Source organism: Cucumis melo, chromosome 4 (genome assembly GCF_025177605.1).
Source record: "Cucumis melo cultivar AY chromosome 4, USDA_Cmelo_AY_1.0, whole genome shotgun sequence".
NCBI lineage: Eukaryota > Viridiplantae > Streptophyta > Magnoliopsida > Cucurbitales > Cucurbitaceae > Cucumis > Cucumis melo.
In genome coordinates, this window is record NC_066860.1 from 6,810,575 (window position 1) to 6,833,349 (window position 22,775).

Genomic DNA, 22,775 nt, shown 5'->3' on the forward strand with positions numbered 1-22,775 from the left:
AGATGTCAATTAATTAGCTTCTAATTAAGGCGAGCACCTCTCAGTGCTTTAAACGTCACAGTTGCTCGTCTCTTGTGATGTAAATGATAAATGATAGATGCTTGACAAGCAATGGAGTAAAGCTCAACTAATGCGATAAATCTTAAAAGCTAGACTTTTTATCAAGAACTTATCACAAGCCTAAACAACATTATTGACAACTGAGAAATGATATATTGAAATGGGATAAATATATGCAATGTATTAAAGAATGTAGGTCGTAGGCCACTGTACAAGATGAACGTAATACATTACAACGAAATACCAAAGTGGAAAGTAAATATGTGAAATATATTACAAATTAGGGGAAGAAAGTGATGGAATTTTTCTCTAATCTCTCTTTAAGCTCTCACTTACAAGATTGATCGGATAATAGGGTAGGCTCTTTTACAGAGGGTGGAAAGGCTAGTCCATTCTGCTGGCTCCAATGGAGCTCTTTAGGTTTTGGCCCATTCAAGCTAGACCCTTTACATAGTATAGATGGAGTCCTTCCATAGGCTACTTTCGACAGACAACTTCTAATCTTCACGTCATGTCAATGTTGATAGAAACCTTGTCATGCCATATCAACTCCAATTACCATTCTTGTCTTTTAGTGAATTTTTCTCGCGTGCTGCTGTGGTTCTTCGTTTAGAGATGTTTAGTCGCCAGACAAGCTTCTTATCGCATAGCATGCGCTTCTCTATAACTCATTGTCTTTCTTCCTTTATCTACAATCCTGCTATAAAATACTGGAAAATCTGGTAAAACAGGCATTAAGACTTTTGGAAGTTGTATTCTTTTATATTTAAGAATATGTGATAGAAGCTACGTATTATGACATATTATCATGTGCTTTGGTTCCATTTCTCTACGTAAAATGCCACAGGAAGTTGTATTTCTATAAGTTATCATTAGGTAAGTGTGTAATTAGTGGGATACCCATCCTTCAAAAAAGCACACACATTTTCTTATGGATTGGACCATTTCGTAAGTAGGTTTTTCCCATCTTTGTTGTTTTCTTTCTAATAAAAATTGATAAATCATGTTTTTGATTTCATGTCGATGAAATCCAAAATTACCATCTCATTGAAGTTTCTATACAAATTGGAAAATGCAACGCCCCAAAGTTTCAAGGTACGTTCTCAACATAGTTACTTTATGTTATTGATAATTTAATTTTGTTGGGTGCTAAGTTATTCAAGTTTAAAGAGGAAAAGAATAGAAAAATGAGAATATAATTTTTAATAATAATATATGTAATATAAAATAAAATAATTATATTATATTATATTATATTATTATTATTACTATTATATTTTACTTTTTAAAACAAATCCTGAAACTATCTTCTCATTCTTCATCTCAGGCGACAACCCCCCCCCCCCATTTCAATCTTCATCTTCCTCTTATTCGTTCCAGCAGACTACCACCGCCCCCATCTCAATCTTTCTCCTTCTTCTTCGTTTCAACCAACCACCGCATTTCGCTAGTCTGCCTCCATCTCGTTTGCCCTCCGTGCATTGTCCGTCGAAGCCCAGTTGTAGGTCTTCTTCTCTGCCCTTCGTCTGCCGCACTCCTGCGAAGTCCAGCCATCACGTGTTCTTTGTTTTTCTCGTTGTTGCCTATAGGTCCACCGACCGTCGCGTCAATATGTTCCATGCACCAAACCGTGTCGAGCCGCCAGCAACCTCTTCCTTTTGCTTGCTGCCACTTCCGCCTTGTTATGGGTTTTGTGGTAAGACCAAAGTTGTGAAGTTTTATAGTTAATTCCATGGCTATTTTTATGTGTAAACTTTGGGTTAATTAATTTGGAGTTACTATTAAATCCTTAAATATGTTAGCGCATGAATTCCTAGAGTTTACAACAAGTTTAATTGGAGAGCGATCCTCTAAGTACTTGGGTAAGTGGTAGAATTTGAAATTGACATTTTAATTGGGTAGCTTTGTTTGCTTTAGTGTTTGAAATCTTTATGTTTATGTTTAGGTTGGTTGATTTGGATTTTGTTCAAATAAGGAATTTTAGCTAAGTTTGAGGTAAGGGATTTCCTACTACTGAACCCAAATTTGAGATTTGAAACGTACTAACTGATGTGAAAGTTATGTTATAGATGCTGCATTAAATTGATTATTATGTGATTATATAGAGAGCGTTATTGGTACACACTCTTGACTGGTTATAAATGACATGATTGTTGGTGTAGTTTTTATACATTGATGGGTTGTGCTATTGATGGAGTATGGATGTTATTTGGGCTGTTATGTGAAGTTTGTTTTGAAAGGGTCGTGTTGTTGACTGATTATAGATGATGAGGATTTGACTGTTATATGTAACATAGATATATTGATGGGTTGCGTTGTTAGCTGAATATAGATGATGATCTTACTGTCATGTGTAGTTTGGATATTGATGGATCGTGTTATGTAGATGATTTGACTGTCAGGTGTGCTTACATATTGATGGATCGTGTTATGTAGATGATTTGACTGTCAGGTGTGCTTACATATTGATGGTTTGTACTATGGAATGGAATTGGATGGTGTAACTATGATGTATAGTTTAGTTGCATACACTGACTAAGGGTACTACAACTAAACTTAGATTGCTTGATTGACTATGCATAGAGACCAAACGAATAGTTGAGATGTTTTGTATATTACTGTCATCGACCATTTAGACTTGACCGAGGGGTAACTGTTAGCCTTATCTATGGGGTAGCGTACCTTGCAGGTACGCTGTCTTATGGGATGACCACATTTGTCTATCCTTCGAGATCACTAGACTGAGATGTATATCCCTCGGGATCACTAGACTGATACGTGTATCTGACGGGATCATTAGACTGATTGATGTGTGCATCCTACGAGATCACTAGACTGTTATGTTGCAGAGTACCCTTTAATGAGAAGCTAACCGTTATTTTTCCTTAACGGGACCACTAGTGGGTCCCTTACTGAGTATGTTTTATACTCACCCTTTCATTTTTAATTTTTTTTCAGGTAAAAGTAACATACGAGACAGACCGGCAAGGGTAAGAAGGATTTATGAATGTCATATGGGAACGACTATTTTAATGCTTCCGCTAGATTTTTTTTTGTTATCTAAAATTGTTTCGAGGATTGGAAATGAGCCAAGTTTAGGATATTTATTTGTTATGTTTTGTTTTGTTTTGATGGTTTCCTACACGATTATGTGAACGTTTGAAGTTTGTTTTAAATAGAGTCCGAAGATGATTTTTCTATAGTTTTAGATGTTATTTAAATTTAAGAAGGATTTATGAAATTATTTTTCGTTTTGATGATGTGTCTTGGTAGTAAAGTAATAACCTTAGCTTAATCTGAAAAGTTGGGTTGATATGGCAAATTTCCTCGATCACAAAAATCAAATAGCAATTTCACTCTATCCAACAAATAAATCCACACTTGAAGAAATATGCCCTTTAATGTCGGTTAGAAAAAATGAAAATGGAGCTTTAATGTCGCTTTTTGAAATGCGGATGTTTAATGTCGATTTAAAACCGACATTAAAGAGAGAGTTTTAATGTCGGTTTAAAATCGACATTAAAGGTATAGTTAATTTTATTTTTATTTTTAAAAAACTTAAGTACCTTCTCTCTTACTTTTCTATTTTATTTCTCACGATCCCTTGCCACATGATTTCTTCCCTCTCCTTATCAATTTCTTCCATCTCTTCTCAATCTCATTTTCAACCTCTTCTCCGACGAATAGTCACCGCGCACACAATCGTCGTCCCTCGTGTCCAGCCATCGCCGCGTCTGTCACTGTTGTGCTCGTTCGTTGTCCGTTCACAGTCCTCATTCCTCACGTTGTCCTTGGTGAGATTTCCTCGTGTCCAGTGGTATTATAAATTTCTTGAATACTCCTCATTCTCCTTGGTGAGATTTCATCATTACTTGTGGAAGATGACGTTGAGGACGAAGATGACTCCACCGCTTGAATTTCTGCTTGCTCTAATTCTTGAGCAACTTCATTTTCATCTATATTAACATGAAATGGACTTTTAGCTTCATCAACGTCGTCATTCCAGTTCCATGATTCATCTTCACTGAAAATCACATCTCTGCTGATAATAATTTTTCTTGACACAGGATTATACAATCGATAAGCTTTAGAATTTTCACTATAACCTACCATAATGCATTTTTCAGATTTATCATCAAGCTTGCCTCTTAGCTGATTTGGAATATGAGAATAAGCTATACTCCCAAACACTCTCAAATGACTAACAGATGGTTTCTCACCACACCATGCTTCATAAGGAGTCATACCTGGAACACTCTTTGTTGGAGCTCGATTTAGAATTTAAACAGTACATGCAACAGCATCTCCCCAAAATTCGTTTGGCAGATTTTTTGCTTTTAGCATACTTCTCGCCATTTCCATGATTGTTCTATTTTTTCTCTCTGCAACTCCATTTTGCCGTGGAGTCATTCGAGCTGTCATTTGATGATGAATTCCTTGCTCCTTGAAAAAATTACCAAAAGCTATATATTCTCCACCACGGTCAGATCTCAAAGTTTTTATCTTGTAACCACTTTGATTTTCAGTAAAAGTTTTGAAGGATTTAAAACATACAAGTGCTTCACTCTTTTCTTTCAAAAAAATAAATCCACAACTTTCTACTGAAATCATCGATGAAGGTTATGAAATATCGATTACCTCCATTTGTTGTTGTTCGCATAGGACCACACAAATCTGTATGAATCAACTCGAGAGGTTTAGAGGCTCTCCAAGCTTTCCCAGTTGGAAATGAATCTCGATGATGTTTTGCAAGAATACACACTTCACAAATATTTGTCTCATGGTTGATATTTTGTATACCTCTCACCATATGATTTTTGCACAAATAAGATAGTGATTTGAAGTTTAAGTGACCATATCTAAAATGCCAAAGCCAGGATGGATCCTTCAATATGCTGCTGAAGCAAGATATTTGATCATATGTAAAGTTAAGAGGAAACATCTTATTAGCAGTCATTTTTACCTTGGCAATAAGAACACCGGCCTGATCTTTGATTGCACATATGTCACCTTCAAATGAAACTTTTAAACCTCGTTGAAGCAGTTGGCCAATACTCAAAAGATTATGCTTTAGACCTGGAACATAGAACACATTTGTAACTCGTTTTGTCCCTTTCTTTGTCTTCACAAGAATATCACCTTGGCCTTTGACTTGTAGTCTGGTATTATCACCAGTCTTCACTTCACTTTGGAAAGATTCATCCAAAGTAACAAATATACTTCTATTTCCTGTCATGTGGTTACTACAACCACTATCAAGATACCATGTAGGCTCTACAACATTGTCTTGAACACTAAATGTGAGGAATAAAATGCCTTCATCATTTTTCTTTTGTTCTTTATGCATATTCATGGTGGTATTTCCAACTCCATTTTTTAGTGCCCAACAATCTGCTTGAAAATGACCATACTTTCCGCAATTAAAGCATTGAATTTGAAAGAAATTACCACGACCACCTCCTTGGTTTTTGCCAAAGCCTTTTCCTCTTCCGCTTCCTCTTCATCGAGATAAAGAAGAGCTTTCTTGTGAATTTTCAGAATTTGCACCGCTTCTATTATCATAGTTTCTTCCACCTCCTCGTCTTCCATGACCACCACGTCTTCCACGTGAACCGCCTCTAAATGAAGTTTGCATTTGAAAAACTTCCTCGGGGTTAACTTCAAATTGTTTTAATCTTAGCTCATGGGATAGAAGAGAACCCATCAAGCTATTTATAGACAACGTAGATAAGTCTTTCGATTCTTCAATTGCAAAGACGATATGCTCAAATTTTCTTGGCATACTTCTAAGAATCTTTTCAACAACTCTTTGATCGCCTACTTCTTCACCATTTGATCTTAAACTATTGACAATTACAAGAATACGATTGAAAAATTCTTCAATAGTTTCAGTTTCTTTCATTTTAATGCAATCAAATTCGGATCTGAGAGCTTGTAACCTTATCATCTTTACCTTATCTTCTCCTTGATAGGTAGATCGTAGAATATCCCAAGCAGCCTTTGCAGAAGTAGCTGTTGAAATTCTCTCGAAAATAAATTCATCAACAGCTTGATAAATGAAGAATAAAGCCTTTTTGTCTTTCTTACGATTTTCTCTTAACTCAACAAGTTGTTGATTTGTGAGCTCACTCTGATTCTCAACTTCAGTGTATCCTCTTTCAAAAATATCCCACAATTCTTGAGAGCCATATAACACTTTCATTTGAATACTCCATTGATTAAAATTCTTTCCGCTAAACCTTGGAAGTTGGGGTTGCAACATGTTACCATTTGAAGCCATATCTAACTTGAGCTCTGATACCACTTGTTGGAAACGTAATAGACCCTTACAATACAAATCAAGAAACAAGAAAAGAAGATTGTTCTCTTATTCACACAATTGAGAAGAAAGAACTTGAATAATATTTCTTAAACTTGAATTTCTTACTTTCTTTCTTATTTACAAATGAGAAACCTTACACATATTTATACTAGTAGAAAAGTATATTAAAAGTCATTAACAATAAATATCAATACATGTGACTATTCATATATCAATGTATTTAGTGATTAACTATTCCATGTATCTCACCTATTCATGCATATTTAATAATGCAAATTCATGTATTAAGTTTAGATTAATTTAACTTCAACAATAAGACCATGTGTTTGGTCACTGGAATCTTCATATAGTAGATTCATGTTATATTTTCTGCACTAATTCAGAGTGTGAAGCTAAAACATACTAATCCAGAATGCACAATTAAGAAAAAATCCATAAATCATTAGAGAGAACCAGGTTGGAAGAATTTTATTGAGGATAAAATTCGAGAAAGATCAACAATCTCTAATCAATAAAAGCAAAACCGACTATACCGTCAACCCACCGCGGATACCTTCTGAACTCGTCGGAACTAACCCATAAACGGCACTCAATCTGTCGGAAACTAGCCGTCGGAATGTTCCGTCACTGCCCGTCGACGGTGACTCAAAAACCACCGAAAACCGAAGCCCAAATCACGCCGACGCTACTCGTCGCTGTGATGCCCGCAAACCGACGCTGCCTGTCGCAAACCCACACCGCCGCTGTGAAAACCGACGTGTTGCCGGAAAAAACCCACGCCGCCACGCGGTTCGCTGACCAACTCTCTCTCTCTCTCTGTATCCTGTCGGCTGACCCTCTCAGTTTTTCACACCTCTTCTTTTGTTCTTCAATAACCTAATATGAAAAAGAAGGAGATTCATATAATTGTAAAAATGTCATTAGATTCTACCATGAATGTTAAAAACCTATTTTCAAACTTCTTAAATAATTCGTCGATTTTCACCATTGAAAGCGTCCAATAGACTTTTTATAGTTTTATTTATTAGTCATAATTATACTATTTTATTGTGTGGTTTCTAAACCATTCGTACATTGGACAAACGATGGCCATATATAATTTGATCGTGACTAAATAGGTAATTAAGATAGAGGAAACTGAACATCTCGTCGTGACTCAGGAGTTTTTTATTTTTTACTTTTCAATTTTTCATTCCATGGTGATAAGGTTGATGCCTCCAACTCCAACCCTCCCAAAACAAACAAATAAATACATTAAATAGTAACCTACATAAAAACTGTCATTTTATAAACGAGATTGCTCTGAAATTTCGTTGTATAACAAAGTTTGTCCCTTCCATTTAATACCTATAGCTTTCAACACTAAAACTTTCTCGTTAATTTTGATAAAAGCCTACTCATAAATGGTCTATTATTTATGAAAGTTTTATCAAACTACCCTTGCTAAGTTATAATTATAATTTAGAAGCACTAAATTTTAACTTTCTTCAAATTATACAAACTTAATTTATAATTTAACTTTAATTTTTTTTTACTACTCGTTGTTGACTTTGTCACACGAGTATAAAGTTATATAATAATATCAAAATATTTAGTATATAGTCGAAAGTAAGTTTGATTAGACAGTGTTAACATAACTTCTAGTGGTAGAGATTTGAGTAATCCAAATATATATATAGAGAGGGGTAAGTAGGTAGTATTAAGGTAATCATAATGGATAATAATTTTAAGAATATTAATTAAGTATATAGCAACATTTTAAAAAAGTTATGAATATAGTAAAGTCTATAATAGACTCTTATGATTTATTAATGATAAACTAGTATTTATAACATATTCTATTAGTGATAGGCTTTAAAAGATTTTACTATATTTGTATTTTCTTTTTTTTTTTAAATGGATTGTTATATTCTTAATTATTGTAAATCTAATTGTTACATTTATTTACATCTTTCCCATTGTATTGTTCATATTTATGGAATTGGAAAATTGTTTAAAATTTGAGCAAAACTGGTCAAAAAGCTTATAAATGTGGCAAAACTTATATCAATGGTAGTTTCTATTATAATTAGTGTTTATCAACATCTATCATTTGTATTTTTTTATATTTCTAAATATTTGGGTTCATTTTGCTATATTCAAGATCAACCATTTATTTAAAATTTCTATTTATATCAATAATAGGTATAATATAATTAAGTATACTTTCATCTTATAATAACAACTATTATTTGACTAACAGTGTCAAGAGAAAAACAATTAGAACAATTATTGAACAAAACTTACAACCTTATAATAACTTGGAAAATAGTTTTCCCAACCATGTTTGATACTTGATTCCAACTTTCGATCAATTGATTCAGCATATCATTCGTAAAGTTGAGGTGGGAGGCGTGGGCTTATAATAACTCGGAGTGGCTCCTTTTTAATGCTAGTCATACCAGCACTTTCTTCCATATCAATGAGGTCTTGAGATGGCCTTTCAATTTCAAATCCATGAAGCAAATTTGCAAGTGTTAAATGCATAATCTGAAGTGCAAATGAAACTGCTGGACACATTCTACGTCCAGTTCCGAATGGTATGAGCTTGGGGTTTTTTCCTCCAACGTCAAAATCTTTTTCACTTGTTAGAAATCTTTCTGGTCGAAATTCACAGGGATCTTTCCACTCACGTGGGTCTCTTTGAAGCTTTTGAATATTCACCATTAAACGTGTTCCTGCTGGAATATGATAGCCAGCAATTTTACAATCTTCTGTAGATTCATGAGGAACTCCAAGTGGACCTGCTGGATATAAACGTAATGTTTCCTTCAGTATTGCTCGGAGATACTTAAGATTTACTATATCTGATTCTTTAACTTGCTTGTGTCTCCCAATTTGCTCATCTAGTTCAAGTTGAGCTCTTTTGAGTGCTTCTTCATTGTTGAGTAATAAAGAAAGTGCCCATATCATTGTTACTGTTGTAGTGTCAAAACCAGCCAATATGAGACCCTACAAAAGGTTCAACAAATATTAATTACTAAAAATGGATGGGGATATCTTGGAGATGTAAAATTTAAAATGAACGTATAGGGAGCTTGTCATTTGATGGAGTATCGATCTTTGCTAACTAACTCTTGGGATAGGTTTCAATTATATTCTCAGATTTTAAGAGGCTGGATTTTTTACTCTCTAACTTAATTTCAATTTGTTTTTGTAGCATAACAGTTTGGGAGAGTTTTGTTTATTAAAAAATTGATTGATATTACATGTTGGCAGTGCCTAAAGGCCATAAACTCAATTAACGTCCACCTGAATTTGAACTAGAGAGATTATGTATCGTTTCAACATATTTATGCATAAACTTGGATAAATAATCTAAAATTACTTTTGATAGAAAGAAATTTTTCAAAAACCCTTTTTATTGTCATCTTTTACAAAAAATAATAACAGTTATTTAGACTGAAAAAATATTTAAAGAATATTATAAATATCAAACTAATTAAAATTAAATATTCGTGTTTATCATTGATATATAAATTCTAAAATTTTTACTGTATTTGGCAAATATTTCGATTCATTTTGTTATACTTAAAATATCCAAAAAAATATCTACTTTCTTTTAAACTTTAACTTTTATATATGGAAATTAATAATTAAATTAAAAGGGCTTAGACATCGTATCAACTCCTTACATGAGCTCAGGGAGTTCACTAATTTCCTAAACTTCACAATTCTTTGTTCCCTAATCCTCGTTATTTCACTCCTTATCTCAAACATCCTTTCTAGGTTTATAATAGTAGAAAACTGTTTATAAATATTTAAAAATTAAAAGTCAATTTTTCAAAACTTTATCTTTTAAATACATACCAAACATGAAGACTTGATAACCGTATCTGCATCGTAGTTTGGAAATTGTTCTGCATCTTTAACATTAGAAAGAAGTACATCCATGAAGTCATTCTCACTCTCCTCAAATTTTCTTCTCTGTCGATGTTCTTGAAGCCATTTATCAAACACCTCGTCAAGAATTTTAGCTGTCTTCTTCATGGCTTTCTCATGTCCACCCAAATCAAACCACTTTAGAAATGGAAAACTATCTGAAGGCACAAACACTCCAAACCATTCAAAAAACTCCCTCAAAGCCGTACGATATACTTCATTTCGATCAGCACTCCCATCCATTGCTATTGAGAATTTCTTTCCAACGACAATCCTAAAGATTGTGTTAAGAGTTATATCCCCAAACCACGTATTCATTTCCACCAACGCTTTCTTGTTTCTAATACATGACTCATACAGCTTCTTAATTGAAGTTTGCACTTCAAATTCTCTGATATGTTGGAACTGGTGGAGGCGGCGGTTCGTCAAGAGTTCAAGCGTTGCGAGTTTACGGATATGACGCCAGTATGGACCATACGGGCTCAGTCCTAACATGTTGTAGTTATATCCCAACAACTTGGAGGCCACGAGCTTTGGACGAGAGGCAAAGATTCTATCGTTTGTAGTGAAACACTCTTTCGCTATTTCCCAACTGCTCACAACCAAGGCTTTGCTCATACCCAATTTCAAAGTAAATATTGGTCCGTACGTGTCTGCTAACTTTGCTAAGGTTATGTGAGCTGGTTCTGTTGCACTTAACAAATGGAGGTGACCTATCACTGGCCAATGACCAGCGGGTTCGGGTGGGAGTTTCTTTCGATGAGCGCCAACCACTCTTGTAGATATGTTGAAGAGGGTATAGAGAAAGAGGAGAAGGGAGAAGATTCCGGTAACGACGGTGGCCGATAAAGAGAATTGAGAAAGTTCCATGTCTCTGAAATGAATGTTAGGGAGATTCGGAAATAAGTTGTGGATATGTAGGAGATTAAAAGGATGTGGTGGAACTGAGTTAGACACAAAAGACAAAACCTTGTCCTGGTTCCAGTTCACAATTTTTATGATTTTATTTTATTTCTTTCTTTGTTTATATTTCCTAATTTGATTTATTTTTTTCTTTCTTTATTAATTTTTCATATGAAAGTTTGCAAAAATAGCAAAATATTTTATGATCATAGAGCTCATATCTCTACATTTTCTAAATTGCAAAAGTAGCAAATTTACAAACGAATAGTCTTTGATAGTCATTTCATAGTCGCCTGTTATATCTAATCACATGTCATATTTGCATTATACAAAAAAGGATTGTTTTTTTTAAAAGAAATTTCTAAATTTTTTTCATTATTGGGTGCAATTTCCTTTTTTCATATTTTTATGTTTAATATTTGGGGAATTGTCAAAAATGACAAATTTGACAAAATATAACAAAATCATATGTTTCTATCAGTCATATTGATAGACACTAATATAAGTGTATTAATGTCTATCATTTATAGAATCCATTTTGTTATATATTGTAAATATTTTAGTTTATTTTTACTATATTTAAAAATGTTTTTCTTAGTATTTCTTAATTAAATTATTTTTTTAATTAAATTATTTTTTCCTATCTTTTTTTAATTTTTCATAATTATATGTTTCATTTATGTTGAAGAGTTTGTCTAAAAAAGTTTATTTGATTATTTTTCAAAAAAGATAAAGATAATCAAAGAATAAAAAGATTCTCGTTGATTTAAGGAATCTTGCTAATTATCTTTAAAAGATTCAAGATATATCACTACTAGAAAAAGACCCTTTCTTGACGGTTGATTTTTTCTTTTCTTGACGGTTTCTTGAAAAACCGTCAAGAAAGGGGCGGTTTAATGAAAAAACCGTCAAGAATTTTGATTAAAAGGCGGAGGGGAGGCAATTTACAGAATTCTTGACGGTTTTGAAACGTCAAGTAATATGCAATGTTTCCTTGACGTTTTGGAACCGTCAAGTTGTTTATTTTACATTTTTGACATTTTTAAAACGTCGAGAATTATCATGAGTTTGATATTCTTGACGTTTTTTTAAAACGTCAAATGTATATATTTATCCTTGACGTTTTAAAACTGTCAAGAAATGTCGTTAAATTCTTGACGTTTTAAAACGTCAAAAAATTTCATTTTCAAATTTATTGATATTTCTTGACGTTTTAAAAACGTCAAGAATGTTTTTAAAAAAAACCTATTTTTTAAAAATATATTATTATTTTATTATTATTTTATATTATTTTTTAAATTTTTGAAATTTTATTATTATTATTAAATTTATTTATCTAAAAAAAACCCTAGAGGCTTCGCGTGACTTTCATTCTTCTTCTTCCTCATCGCGAAAGGCCACCGCCTCGCGCCATTCACCTCCGTATCACCTCCGCGTCTCTTCGACGACGACGAAACCTTCGACGACGAAACCTTCGACGACGAAACCTTCGACGACGAAACCTTCGACGACGACGACGACCACCGCCGTATCACCTCCGCGTCTCTTCCGATTCGACGACAGCAGCTTCGACTACAACCGCCGCGTCTCTTCCGACGACAACCGCCTGACGACAACCGCCGCATCACCTCATTCATCGACGACTACCCAGCCGTAAGTCATTTTATCATAGTTTTGATTTCTGAGTTTGAGTTCAAAATTGAAGTTACTTGGCTGCCATGGTTCTGATTTCTGAGTTCAAAATTGAAGTCATTTTATCATAGTTTTGATTTCTGAGTTTGAGTTCAAAATTGAAGTGACTTTGCTGCCATGGTTTTGATTTCTGAGTTCAAAATTGAAGTCATTTTATCATAGTTTTGATTTCTGAGTTTTGATTTTGAGTTCATAGTTCATTTTATCATACTCATTTTGTCATTTTATCACAGTTTTGGAAGGATTTGAAAGAGAGAAGAAGAAAAATGATATGGATGAATTGAGATAATATAAACAGAATAACAAAGAAAAGGGAATGAATGCTGTGATTTCTCTTTTTTTGGTTGAAAGAAAAAGGTTGTTTATAGAAAAACCAAAACATAAAAATGAAAATGGAGAATTTGAATTAAAGGTGAAAGAAATAAACCGTGTCTTCTTTTGGAGTTTTATATAATCTAACACAAGCCAAAAATCTAAGCATTATGTTGGAGACCACATTTCTTGAATCTTATAATAACCAATCCAACCAATTGAAAATTTTTGAGTTGGTCCAAATTCTCTAAACTCAAATAAACCTTTGCAATTTAAAAGTGTAGTGACCAAAATTATACAATATGATACGTTTGAACCATATTTTATCTACATGAGTTTTTTTACAGGGAGCAGAAGCAATTGAAGGAATAGTGATGGATTCAAGTGAGGAAGGAGAATCACATTTGAATGCCAAAGTCTTTTCAACAATGACCAATCTTAGGATATTGAAAATAAACAATGTTTCCCTTTGTGGAGAACTTGACTATCTCTCTGATCAGCTGAGGTTCCTCAGTTGGCATGGCTACCCTTCAGAGTATTTACCTCCAAATTTCCATCCCAAAAGCATATTAGAACTTGAATTGCCCAACAGCTTCATTCACCATCTTTGGAAAGGCTCAAAGGTAAATTAAAAGTTCAGCACAAAAAACTTCCATCAATGAATGAGAGATTGAACCTCGCTGATTTTAAACAAAAGAGTGTGTATATCAATTTATCATCGAGCAATATTTTCACCTTGGCAACTGTTTAATTGAGTGTATTCTTTGCTCTTCCTTTGCTGTTTTTTATATATATCATCATGATCATATATAGAGCTTATCTCTTGCTCTTTGACGAACTATATGCTTTGTACTTGATTATGTATATCCTATATTTTGTTTTTGGATGTGGGACATAAAGAGGGTTGCTAGATATTTGTCAATCTAGTTGTGTGATATACCAGTGCATCGACTGATCCTTCTTTATATTATATGTAGTTGTGTGATACACCGGAACTTCTTTTTTGTTACTTCATTTTGTTTAAAGCTTGTATTAATCACTTTCTAATTTTTCTGTGATGTGTTTTTTGCAGAGATTGGACAGATTGAAGACAGTAAATCTTAGTGACTCTCAGTTCATATCCAAGACACCTGATTTTTCAGGGGTTCCAAATCTAGAAAGATTGATCTTGAGTGGTTGTGTAAGACTGACAAAACTTCATCAATCTCTAGGTTCTTTAAAGCACCTAATTCAATTAGATCTTAAGAATTGCAAAGCCCTAAAAGCTATTCCTTTCAGTATTAGCTTAGAATCACTCATAGTTTTAAGTCTTTCAAACTGTTCAAGCCTAAAAAATTTCCCAAATATTGTTGGAAACATGAAAAACTTAACAGAGCTTCATTTAGATGGAACATCCATACAAGAATTACATCCATCAATAGGACACTTAACAGGACTTGTCCTATTAAATCTTGAAAATTGCACAAATCTTCTAGAACTTCCAAACACAATTGGTTCTTTAATATGCTTAAAAACTCTCACGTTACATGGCTGCTCAAAACTTACTAGAATTCCAGAGAGTTTAGGATTTATTGCTAGCTTGGAGAAGCTTGATGTTACTAATACTTGTATAAATCAAGCTCCATTGTCCCTTCAACTTTTGACGAATCTCGAAATACTAGATTGTCGAGGTCTTTCTCGTAAATTCATCCATTCATTATTTCCATCATGGAATTCTTCATCATATTCTTCTTAATTAGGATTGAAGTTGACATATTGTTTATCTAGTTTTTGTTCAATGAAGAAATTGAATTTGAGTGATTGTAGTTTAAAGGATGGGGATATACCAGATAACCTTCAAAGCTTGCCTTCACTTGAAATTCTTGATTTAAGTGGAAACAGTTTACCTTCACTTGAAATTCTTGATTTAAGTGGAAACAGTTTTAGTTTTCTACCTAAAAGTGTTGAACATCTTGTGAATCTTAGAACTCTTTATTTGGTAAATTGTAAAAGGCTTCAAGAATTGCCAAAACTCCCACTTAGTGTTCGTAGTGTAGAAGCAAGAGATTGTGTTTCACTTAAGGAATATTACAATCAAGAAAAGCAAATGCCTTCAAGTTCAACAGGTATGGCTGTTATAAGTTGTCCTATAACGGATGAAGAACATAATTTCAAGATCGATAGAGTCAATTTGTCAAGTATTCATCTTCGTACAATGGTTCAAAGATGTAAGTCAATTTCATTCCTTTGCATCTAAATTTATGTATCTCTTTTACGAGTTTATATATTTTGTAGGTACTTGTATTCGTCTGTTAGTGGTTCGAAAGAAAATATGCAGTATGTCTTTGTAGATCCGTCCCTGATCTCTTCTGGAAACACACAAGAATCTCGAATTCGAAACTTGTGTAGTAGATTGATGGTGTCCAAACCCGACCAAGTAGTTCTTGCTCCTTTTAATCCCGGGTAAGTTTAGTTAGGGTATTGGTTGCATTTACAATAAAATAGTACTTACATTTTTGTATAATTAGGGGTCATTGGGCACTGCTTGCTATAAATGCGTATGAGGATACAGTGTTTTACCTTGACTCGCTAAGGACAACATCAAAAGCAACTACAAGATATGTAACCGACACGTAAGTTTAATCTTTTATATCATGTAGTGCTCTTAATTCTAATGCATGTACAATATTCTAAGATATGTGCAATCTTATCTTGGCAAAACAGAGCAATAGCAATATTTCACTCGCAAAAGAACATTAATAAAAGCAGGAAACAAACTTTATGGCGAACAGTAAAGGCAAGTATAAATATTTAAATTCAATTGTATTTTGTAGATAACTAGCAATTAAGACTAGTCCGTTATTCTAATTTATTGTTTTTATAGTGTCCACTACAAGTCGGGAGCACTACGTGTGGATACTATGTCATGAAGTATATGAGAGAAATTGTAAATAGGGGAAGCATTGTCATCTCGGATTCGGTATGTTATATATCAAACTATTTCTTTTGTACGTATAATAATTTTCATGAATACTAATTCATTTATTTTGCATGTCTACAGATTGATACACGAAAATCATACTCACAAGCCGAGTTAGATGAGGTGCGGGTTGAGTTGGTAGAGTTTTTGGGTTCGTACATGTGATCTAGGACTTATGACGTCATCTCTGCAAAAGGAAATTAACTTTATTTTTTGTGGCTGATTTTTTGAAATGTTCATATGGAGGGTAGAGGTTAATTGATATACTTTTGAGACTTTGTAGAGGATTAGAGTTTAGGTGAATTGTTGATAGGTGAACTGTTCATATATGTAGGGGGTTGCCATTATGAAAGTTTATGGATTGGGGATGATATACTTTTGGGCTAGGTTAGTTAAATAGATGATGTTTAGTTCAATTCTTGGAAATCTGTTGAAATTGTTTATATATATATATATATTGGTTTTGTAAATGATATATAAATATGATGCAAAGTTTTGGAAATGATATTGAATGGATGTTGGTTAGTTGCCATTTGATGTATATTTGTTGTTTATATGTAGTTGAATTTTTGGACCAATGGGAGCATAATACAGGAAGAATAATATAAAATAAATTACAATTAAAAAAATGAAAAGTTGCTTGACGGTTTTCAAATGTCATTAACAATATATTTCTTGATGGCTTGCAAATGTCATAAATAACAAAATTCTTGACGGTTCTAAAATGTCATTAAAAAGCACTCTTGACGGTTCCAAATGTCATGGCAAAGAGTACTCTTGACGGTTATTAAATGTCATGAAAAATGAACTCTTGACGGTTTTGTAATGTCATGAATAATCGTATTCTTGACGGTTTTCGGGCTTCATCATCTCATTCTTGACGGTTTAAAACAGTCATAAAAACGTATTCTCTTGACGGCTCTCAACTGTCATGAAAAATTGAATACTTGACGGTTAAAAAGTGTCAACGATATCAATTCTTGACACTTTTTACAACCGTCAAGAAAATGGCCTTTCTTGACACTGGATTCAACGACGGTTTTGAAAACGTCAAGAATACTCATTCTTGACAGTTTAAAACCGTCAAGAGAGTCAGTTTTTGTAGTAGTGATATGCATATAGATTATATATGTATAAATAGGGCTTTTGAAGACAGTATGCGTGTGTAGAAAAAAATTCAAGAAAATTATTTACAACTGAAGATCTTTGAAGATTTGGTTGCAAAAGCTGTCGGAACAAAAAGGTATTATGATTTTATGTCTATAAGATCAACATGTTGATATAAGATAAGGTTATCGATGAGTAACGTAAAAGACGAGACAGTGGTATGTGTGGTCACTACAATATTTAGAAGTATATAAAGATATCATCGTAGGCATTCAACATGCATTCAGGGGGAGCCTGATATCATACATCATGAAGGAGAGTTACTCATGCATTCAGGGGGAGCCTGGAGTCTGAAGCTAATATGCATGTTATTTAGTCATATAGTTGAACAGAGTTTATATGTTGTATCGATGTATATTCACTAAAGTGAATCTTAATAAAACTACTCATCAGGGCTGTGCGCAGCTTCCTAGACGTAGGCAACATTGAGTCGAACTGAGTTACCAAAGATTCTTCTGTTATTCTCTTCTACTGTCCCTCTAGCTATTACAACAGTCATTAGCTTTAGTATTAACTAAAGGTTTAATTGATTATCTCATATTGCTTTTTCCATTGGTATCAGAGCAAGGTTGCAAGATCATGGAGATAATCAAAGAGGGACCATCAGCTTCACGTCCTCCTATACTGATAAAAAAAATTACTCATATTGGAAGCCTCGTATGATATTCTTTATCAAAACATTAGATGGAAAAGCGTGGAAAGCTCTTGTCGTTGGTTATGAACCTCTGATGTTTACTATGGATGGAGTATCAGTGCCAAAACCTGAGGTTGATTGGACTGATACTGAAGAACAAGCATCTGTTGGAAATGCAAGAGTTCTTAATGCAATTTTCAATGGTGTAGATCTGAATGTGTTCAAGCTTATAAATTCCTGCAGTACAGCCAAAGAAGCTTGGAGAATCTTGGAAGTGGCTTATGAAGAGACTTCTAAAGTTAATATATCCAGGTTACAGCTAATAACTTCAAGATTTAAAGCATTGAAAATGTCTGAAGATGAATCAGTTTTTGAGTATAATGAGAGAGTACTAAAAATTGCCAATGAGTCTTTGTTGCTTGGTAAAGGAATCCCTGATTCTAAAATTGTGAGGAAAGTGTTTCGATCTCTACCGAGAAAATTTGATATGAAAGTCACTGCCATAGAGGAAAATCATAACATTACTACATTAAAACTTGATGAATTATTTGGGTCTCTGCTTACGTTTGAAATGGTTATGTCTGATAGAGAAAACAAAAAGGCAAGGAGATTGCGTTTAAATCCACATATGAAGAAGAGGCAACAATGAATCATTCTGATAATGAAGTCAACATGGATGAGCCAATAGCTTTATTGACAAAGCAGTTCTTTAAAGTGGTCAGGAGATTCAAAAATATGAATACTACAGGATTAAATGCTCAAACCTCAAATCAATATCGAAAAAAGGATGGTGAGAACACTACAAGAAGGTATAATGAAGCTTTAAATAGGAGGAATGGTGATTATGGAAAGAAAAATGAGGGAGAAGGAAGATTTTTCAGATGTAGAGAATGTAGGGGAGTTGGTCATTACCAGGTTGAATGTCCCACATTTTTAAGAAAATAGAAGAGAAACCATTATGTGACCCTATCTGATGAGGACACTGATGACGTTGAAGATGATAGTAGCATGAAGGCCATCACAACATGCTTTACTGAAATTGATCTAGAAGAAGATAGTGAATGTGCTGATGAAGAACTAACTATTCAAGAACTCGAGATGTTAAGGAAAGAAGACACTGAAGCTGAAGCAATTTAAAAAGAAAGAATTCAAGATCTAATGAAAGAGAATGAATGGTTAATGTCAGTCATATCCTCCTAAAGCTGAAATTGAAAGGGGTTAAAAATGATTATGATTAGACAATTAAATTTGTTAAGATTTTAAACTCAGGGACTGAAAACTTAGATTCAATACTTAATTCAGGTCAGAGCAGTTCACATAGATATGGTCTTGGCTTTGATGCTTCAGCAAATAGCTCTAAATCTACATCTGGAGTTAAGTTTGTTCCTGCTTTAAGGAAAACTGAATCTGAAACAAAGCTAACAACAATTGTTGTTGGTCCTTCTGCTAAACCTTCCAGAAGGATCTGTTACTATTGTGGTCGAAAAGGCTATATCAGACCATTTTTTTATAAATTACGAGAGACTTGTGGTATCAGCAGAAAACTGTTTATAGAAGCCAAAAACAACATCATACTACTTAAAAACGGTACAGAAGTAAAAAGGGTCGCATGGTTTGGAGAGTTAAATCATCGCAAAATTGCAATGTTTCCTTTACATCTGTTCAAACAATGAGTGATGCGCGGTACTTTGATAGTGGATGTTCTAGACATTTGACTGGGAACAAGTCATTCTTTTCTGATTTAAAGGAATGTGCCTCGGGTCATGTCACTTTTGGTGATGGTGCAAGAGGAAGAATTGTTGCTAAAGGAAACATTGATAAAAATAATCTACCCTGTCCAAATGATGTTAGATGTGTTGATGGATTAGAGGAAAACTTAATTAGTGTAAGTCAGTTGTGTGATCAAGGCTACAGTGTAAATTTTAACAACACTGCTTGTGTTGTTACTGACAAAAATAATCAAGTCTTTATGAATGGGAGACGACAAGTAAATAACTGTTATCATTGGAGCTCTAATAACTCAAACATGTGCCACTTGACTGAAGCAAATCAAACTTGGTTGTGGCATAGAAAGTTGGGGCACATTAGCTTGAGAAGCTTAGATAAAGTTATAAGAAACGAAGCTGTTGTAGGCATTCCTACCATAGACATCAATGGTAAATTATTTTGTGGTGACTGTCAAGTAGTAAAGCAAACTAAAACTTCTCACAAAAGGCTAAAGGAATGTTACACAAATAAAGTTCTTGAACTCCTACATCTGGATCTTATGGATTCTATGCAAACTGAAAGTCTGGGTGGAAAGAAGTATGTTTTAGTTGCAGTGGATTTTTAATCAAGATTTACTTGGGTTCAGTTCTTGAAAGGAAAATCAAACACTATTAAAATATGTATTAGCCTATGCTTGAATTTACAACGAGAAAAAGGATAAAGATAATCAGAATCCTTAGTGATCATGGTAAGGAGTTTGATAATGAAGATTTTAATAATTACTGTCAGTTAAAAGGAATACATCATGAACTTTCTACTCCTATAACTCCTCAGCAAAATGGAGTAGTTGAACGAAAAAACAGAACCCTACAAGAAATGGCTCGAGTCATGATACATGTCAAAAATTTACCGTTGAATTTTTGGATGAAAGCTGTTAACACAACATGTCACATTCATAATAGAATTACTACTCGATCTGGAACGACCGTCACTTTATACGAACTTTGGAAGGGAAGAAAGCCAAATGTAAAGTATTTTGATGTATTTGGAAGTACTTGTTATATTTTAGCTGATAGAGAATATCATAAAAAGTGGGATGTGAAATCAGAACAAGGAATCTTTTTTGGATATTCTCAGAATAGTCGAGCTTATAGAGTCTTTATTAAGAAATTTGGTACAGTTATGGAAACAATCAATGCTGTGGTAAATGATTTTGAATCAGTTGCCATACGAATTAATGATGAGGATGATGAGACCTTAAATATCCCTGTGGATACTTTTACACTTCCTAAGGAAGTACCTAAAGTTGATACTTTGCCAGATGGTACTGACATAAACTCAGAAAAGAGATCTAAGGAAGTTATAGCTAATAATCCCGAACTTGGCTCCATCTGCACATGTGAAAAAGAATCATCCACCAAGTTTTATAATAGGTGATCCTTCAACTGGAATTATTACCAGAAAGAAAGAGAAAGTAGATTACTCGAAGATGATTGCTTATTTGTGTTATACATCTATCATTAAACCCTCAACTATTGATATTGCTCTTAAAGATGAATATTGGTTAAATGCAATGCAAGAAGAACTACTTTAATTCAGGCGTAATAATGTCTAAACATTGGTCCCCAAGCTAGAAGGAGTAAACACTATAGGCACAAAATGGATCTTCAAACTGATGAAGACGGATGTGTGTCAAAGAACAAAGCTCGTCTAGTGGCTCAGGGTTATGGTCAAGTCGAGGGGGTTGAATTTGATGAAACATTTGCTCCAGTTGCTAGGCTTGAAGCTAGTAGCTTGTTACTCGGAATATCTTGTATTCAAAAATTTAAATTGTATCAAATGGATGTAAAAAGTGCCTTCCTGAACGGATACTTAAATGAAGAAGTCTATGTTGCTCAACCCAAGGGGTTTGTCGATTCTGAGTATCCTTAGCATGTGTATAAGCTTAATAAAGCTCTATATGGGCTTAAACAAGCTCCTAAAGCTTGGTATGAATGATTGAAGATCTATTTAAGTTGTAAAGGGTATTCCAGAGGTGAGGCTGATAAAAATTTATTTATTCACATAACAACTGATCAACTCAGTGTTGCTCAAATCTATGTTGATGATATCATAGTTGGGGGTTTTCCTCAAGATCTTGTTGATAACTTCATTGCTATCATGAAGTCAGAACTTGAGATGAGCATGGTTGGAGAACTCTCATGTTTTCTGGGACTTCAAATCAAGCAAAAGAGTGAAGGTATAGTCATATCTCAAGAAAAGTATGCCAATAATATAATTAAAAAGTTCAGATTAGAACAATCTCGACACAAAAGGACTCCAGTTGTGACACATTTTAAAATTACTAAAGATACTGTTGGTGCAAGAGCATATCACAAACTTTACAGAAGTATAATTGGCAGCTTGTTGTATTTAACTGCCAGTCGACCTGACATAGCTTATGTTGTTGGGATATGTGCCTGTTATCAAGCTGACCTGCGAACGTCACATTTAGAAGATGTTAAACGGATTCTCAAATATGTTCATGGGACAAGTGATTTTGGAATTCTGTATTCCTATGACACGACTCCTATTTTGGTTGGATATTATGATGCTGATTGGGCAGGTTCCTCTGATGATAGAAAACGTACCTCTGGAGGTTGTTTCTTTCTAGGGAACAACCTTATCTCATAGTTCAGTAAGAAACAAAATTGTGTCTCTGTTTACAACTGAAGTTGAGTACATAGCGGCAGAGAGTGATTGTACTCAATTGATTTAGATGAAAAATATGTTGCAAGAGTATGGGTTCACACAAGATATCATGACTTTATATTGTTATAATATGAGTGTCATTGATATATCAAAAAATCTGGTTCAACATAGTCGAACAAAACATATTGATATTAGGCATCATTTTATCGTTGAAAATAAGGTTATTACACTTGATCATATTCGTTCGAACTTGCAATTAGCAGATATCTTTACTAATCCATTAGATGAAAACTCATTTGAGCATTTACATATTGGCTTAGGAGTTTGTTGCATCTAACTCCATAACCAGCTAAAAGGTTGTCACAAACTTACACGTTCAGAAATATTAATGGTGTCAGCACCGTTTT

General features: G+C 33.8%; 3 protein-coding genes across 4 annotated transcripts; 1 reads left to right on the forward strand and 2 right to left on the reverse strand.

Moving 5' to 3' along the window:
- Positions 1–208: 208 nt before the first annotated feature.
- LOC107992108 (uncharacterized) lies at positions 209–7,056 on the reverse strand. The gene is made up of 2 exons (XM_051083127.1): positions 6,916–7,056; positions 209–6,385 (listed from the first exon to the last, which is right to left on the reverse strand). The coding sequence occupies exon 2, from the start codon at positions 6,338–6,340 to the stop codon at positions 5,561–5,563; it is 780 nt and encodes a 259-aa protein (XP_050939084.1). The 5' UTR covers positions 6,341–6,385; positions 6,916–7,056; the 3' UTR covers positions 209–5,560.
- A 1,477-nt stretch (positions 7,057–8,533) lies between these two features.
- LOC103502574 (cytochrome P450 CYP82D47-like) lies at positions 8,534–11,290 on the reverse strand. Its single transcript, XM_008466544.3, has 2 exons — positions 10,232–11,290; positions 8,534–9,373 (listed from the first exon to the last, which is right to left on the reverse strand). The coding sequence occupies exons 1-2, from the start codon at positions 11,171–11,173 to the stop codon at positions 8,750–8,752; spliced, it is 1,566 nt and encodes a 521-aa protein (XP_008464766.2). The 5' UTR covers positions 11,174–11,290; the 3' UTR covers positions 8,534–8,749.
- Positions 11,291–12,549: 1,259 nt separating this feature from the next.
- On the forward strand, positions 12,550–16,671 carry LOC127148813 (uncharacterized). Of its 2 annotated transcripts, XR_007819951.1 has the most exons (8): positions 12,550–12,859; positions 13,558–13,833; positions 14,283–15,417; positions 15,485–15,652; positions 15,718–15,822; positions 15,914–15,986; positions 16,074–16,169; positions 16,251–16,671. XR_007819951.1 is itself a non-coding variant. In XM_051083165.1 (6 exons), coding segments are annotated over exons 1-6 (528 nt in total). In that variant the 5' UTR covers positions 15,268–15,415; the 3' UTR covers positions 16,335–16,671. The 2 variants fall into 2 exon arrangements, 1 of the variants encoding a protein (XP_050939122.1); XM_051083165.1 differs by lacking the exons at positions 12,550–12,859; positions 13,558–13,833 and having other exon boundaries at positions 15,268–15,417.
- The last annotated feature ends 6,104 nt before the right edge of the window (positions 16,672–22,775 follow it).

Bases quoted from the DNA above. Each gene is read 5' to 3' on its own strand.
- LOC107992108 (XM_051083127.1), bottom strand. From the start codon at position 6,340: ATGGCTTCAAATGGTAACATGTTGCAACCCCAACTTCCAAGGTTTAGC.
- LOC103502574 (XM_008466544.3), bottom strand. From the start codon at position 11,173: ATGGAACTTTCTCAATTCTCTTTATCGGCCACCGTCGTTACCGGAATC. The intron at 9,374-10,231 runs GTATGTATTTAA...AACCTTTTGTAG, and splicing joins TTATCAAGTCTTCATGTTTG to GGTCTCATATTGGCTGGTTT.
- LOC127148813 (XM_051083165.1), top strand. The intron at 15,823-15,913 runs GTAAGTTTAATC...TTGGCAAAACAG, and splicing joins ACAAGATATGTAACCGACAC to AGCAATAGCAATATTTCACT. The intron at 15,987-16,073 runs GCAAGTATAAAT...TTGTTTTTATAG, and splicing joins CTTTATGGCGAACAGTAAAG to TGTCCACTACAAGTCGGGAG.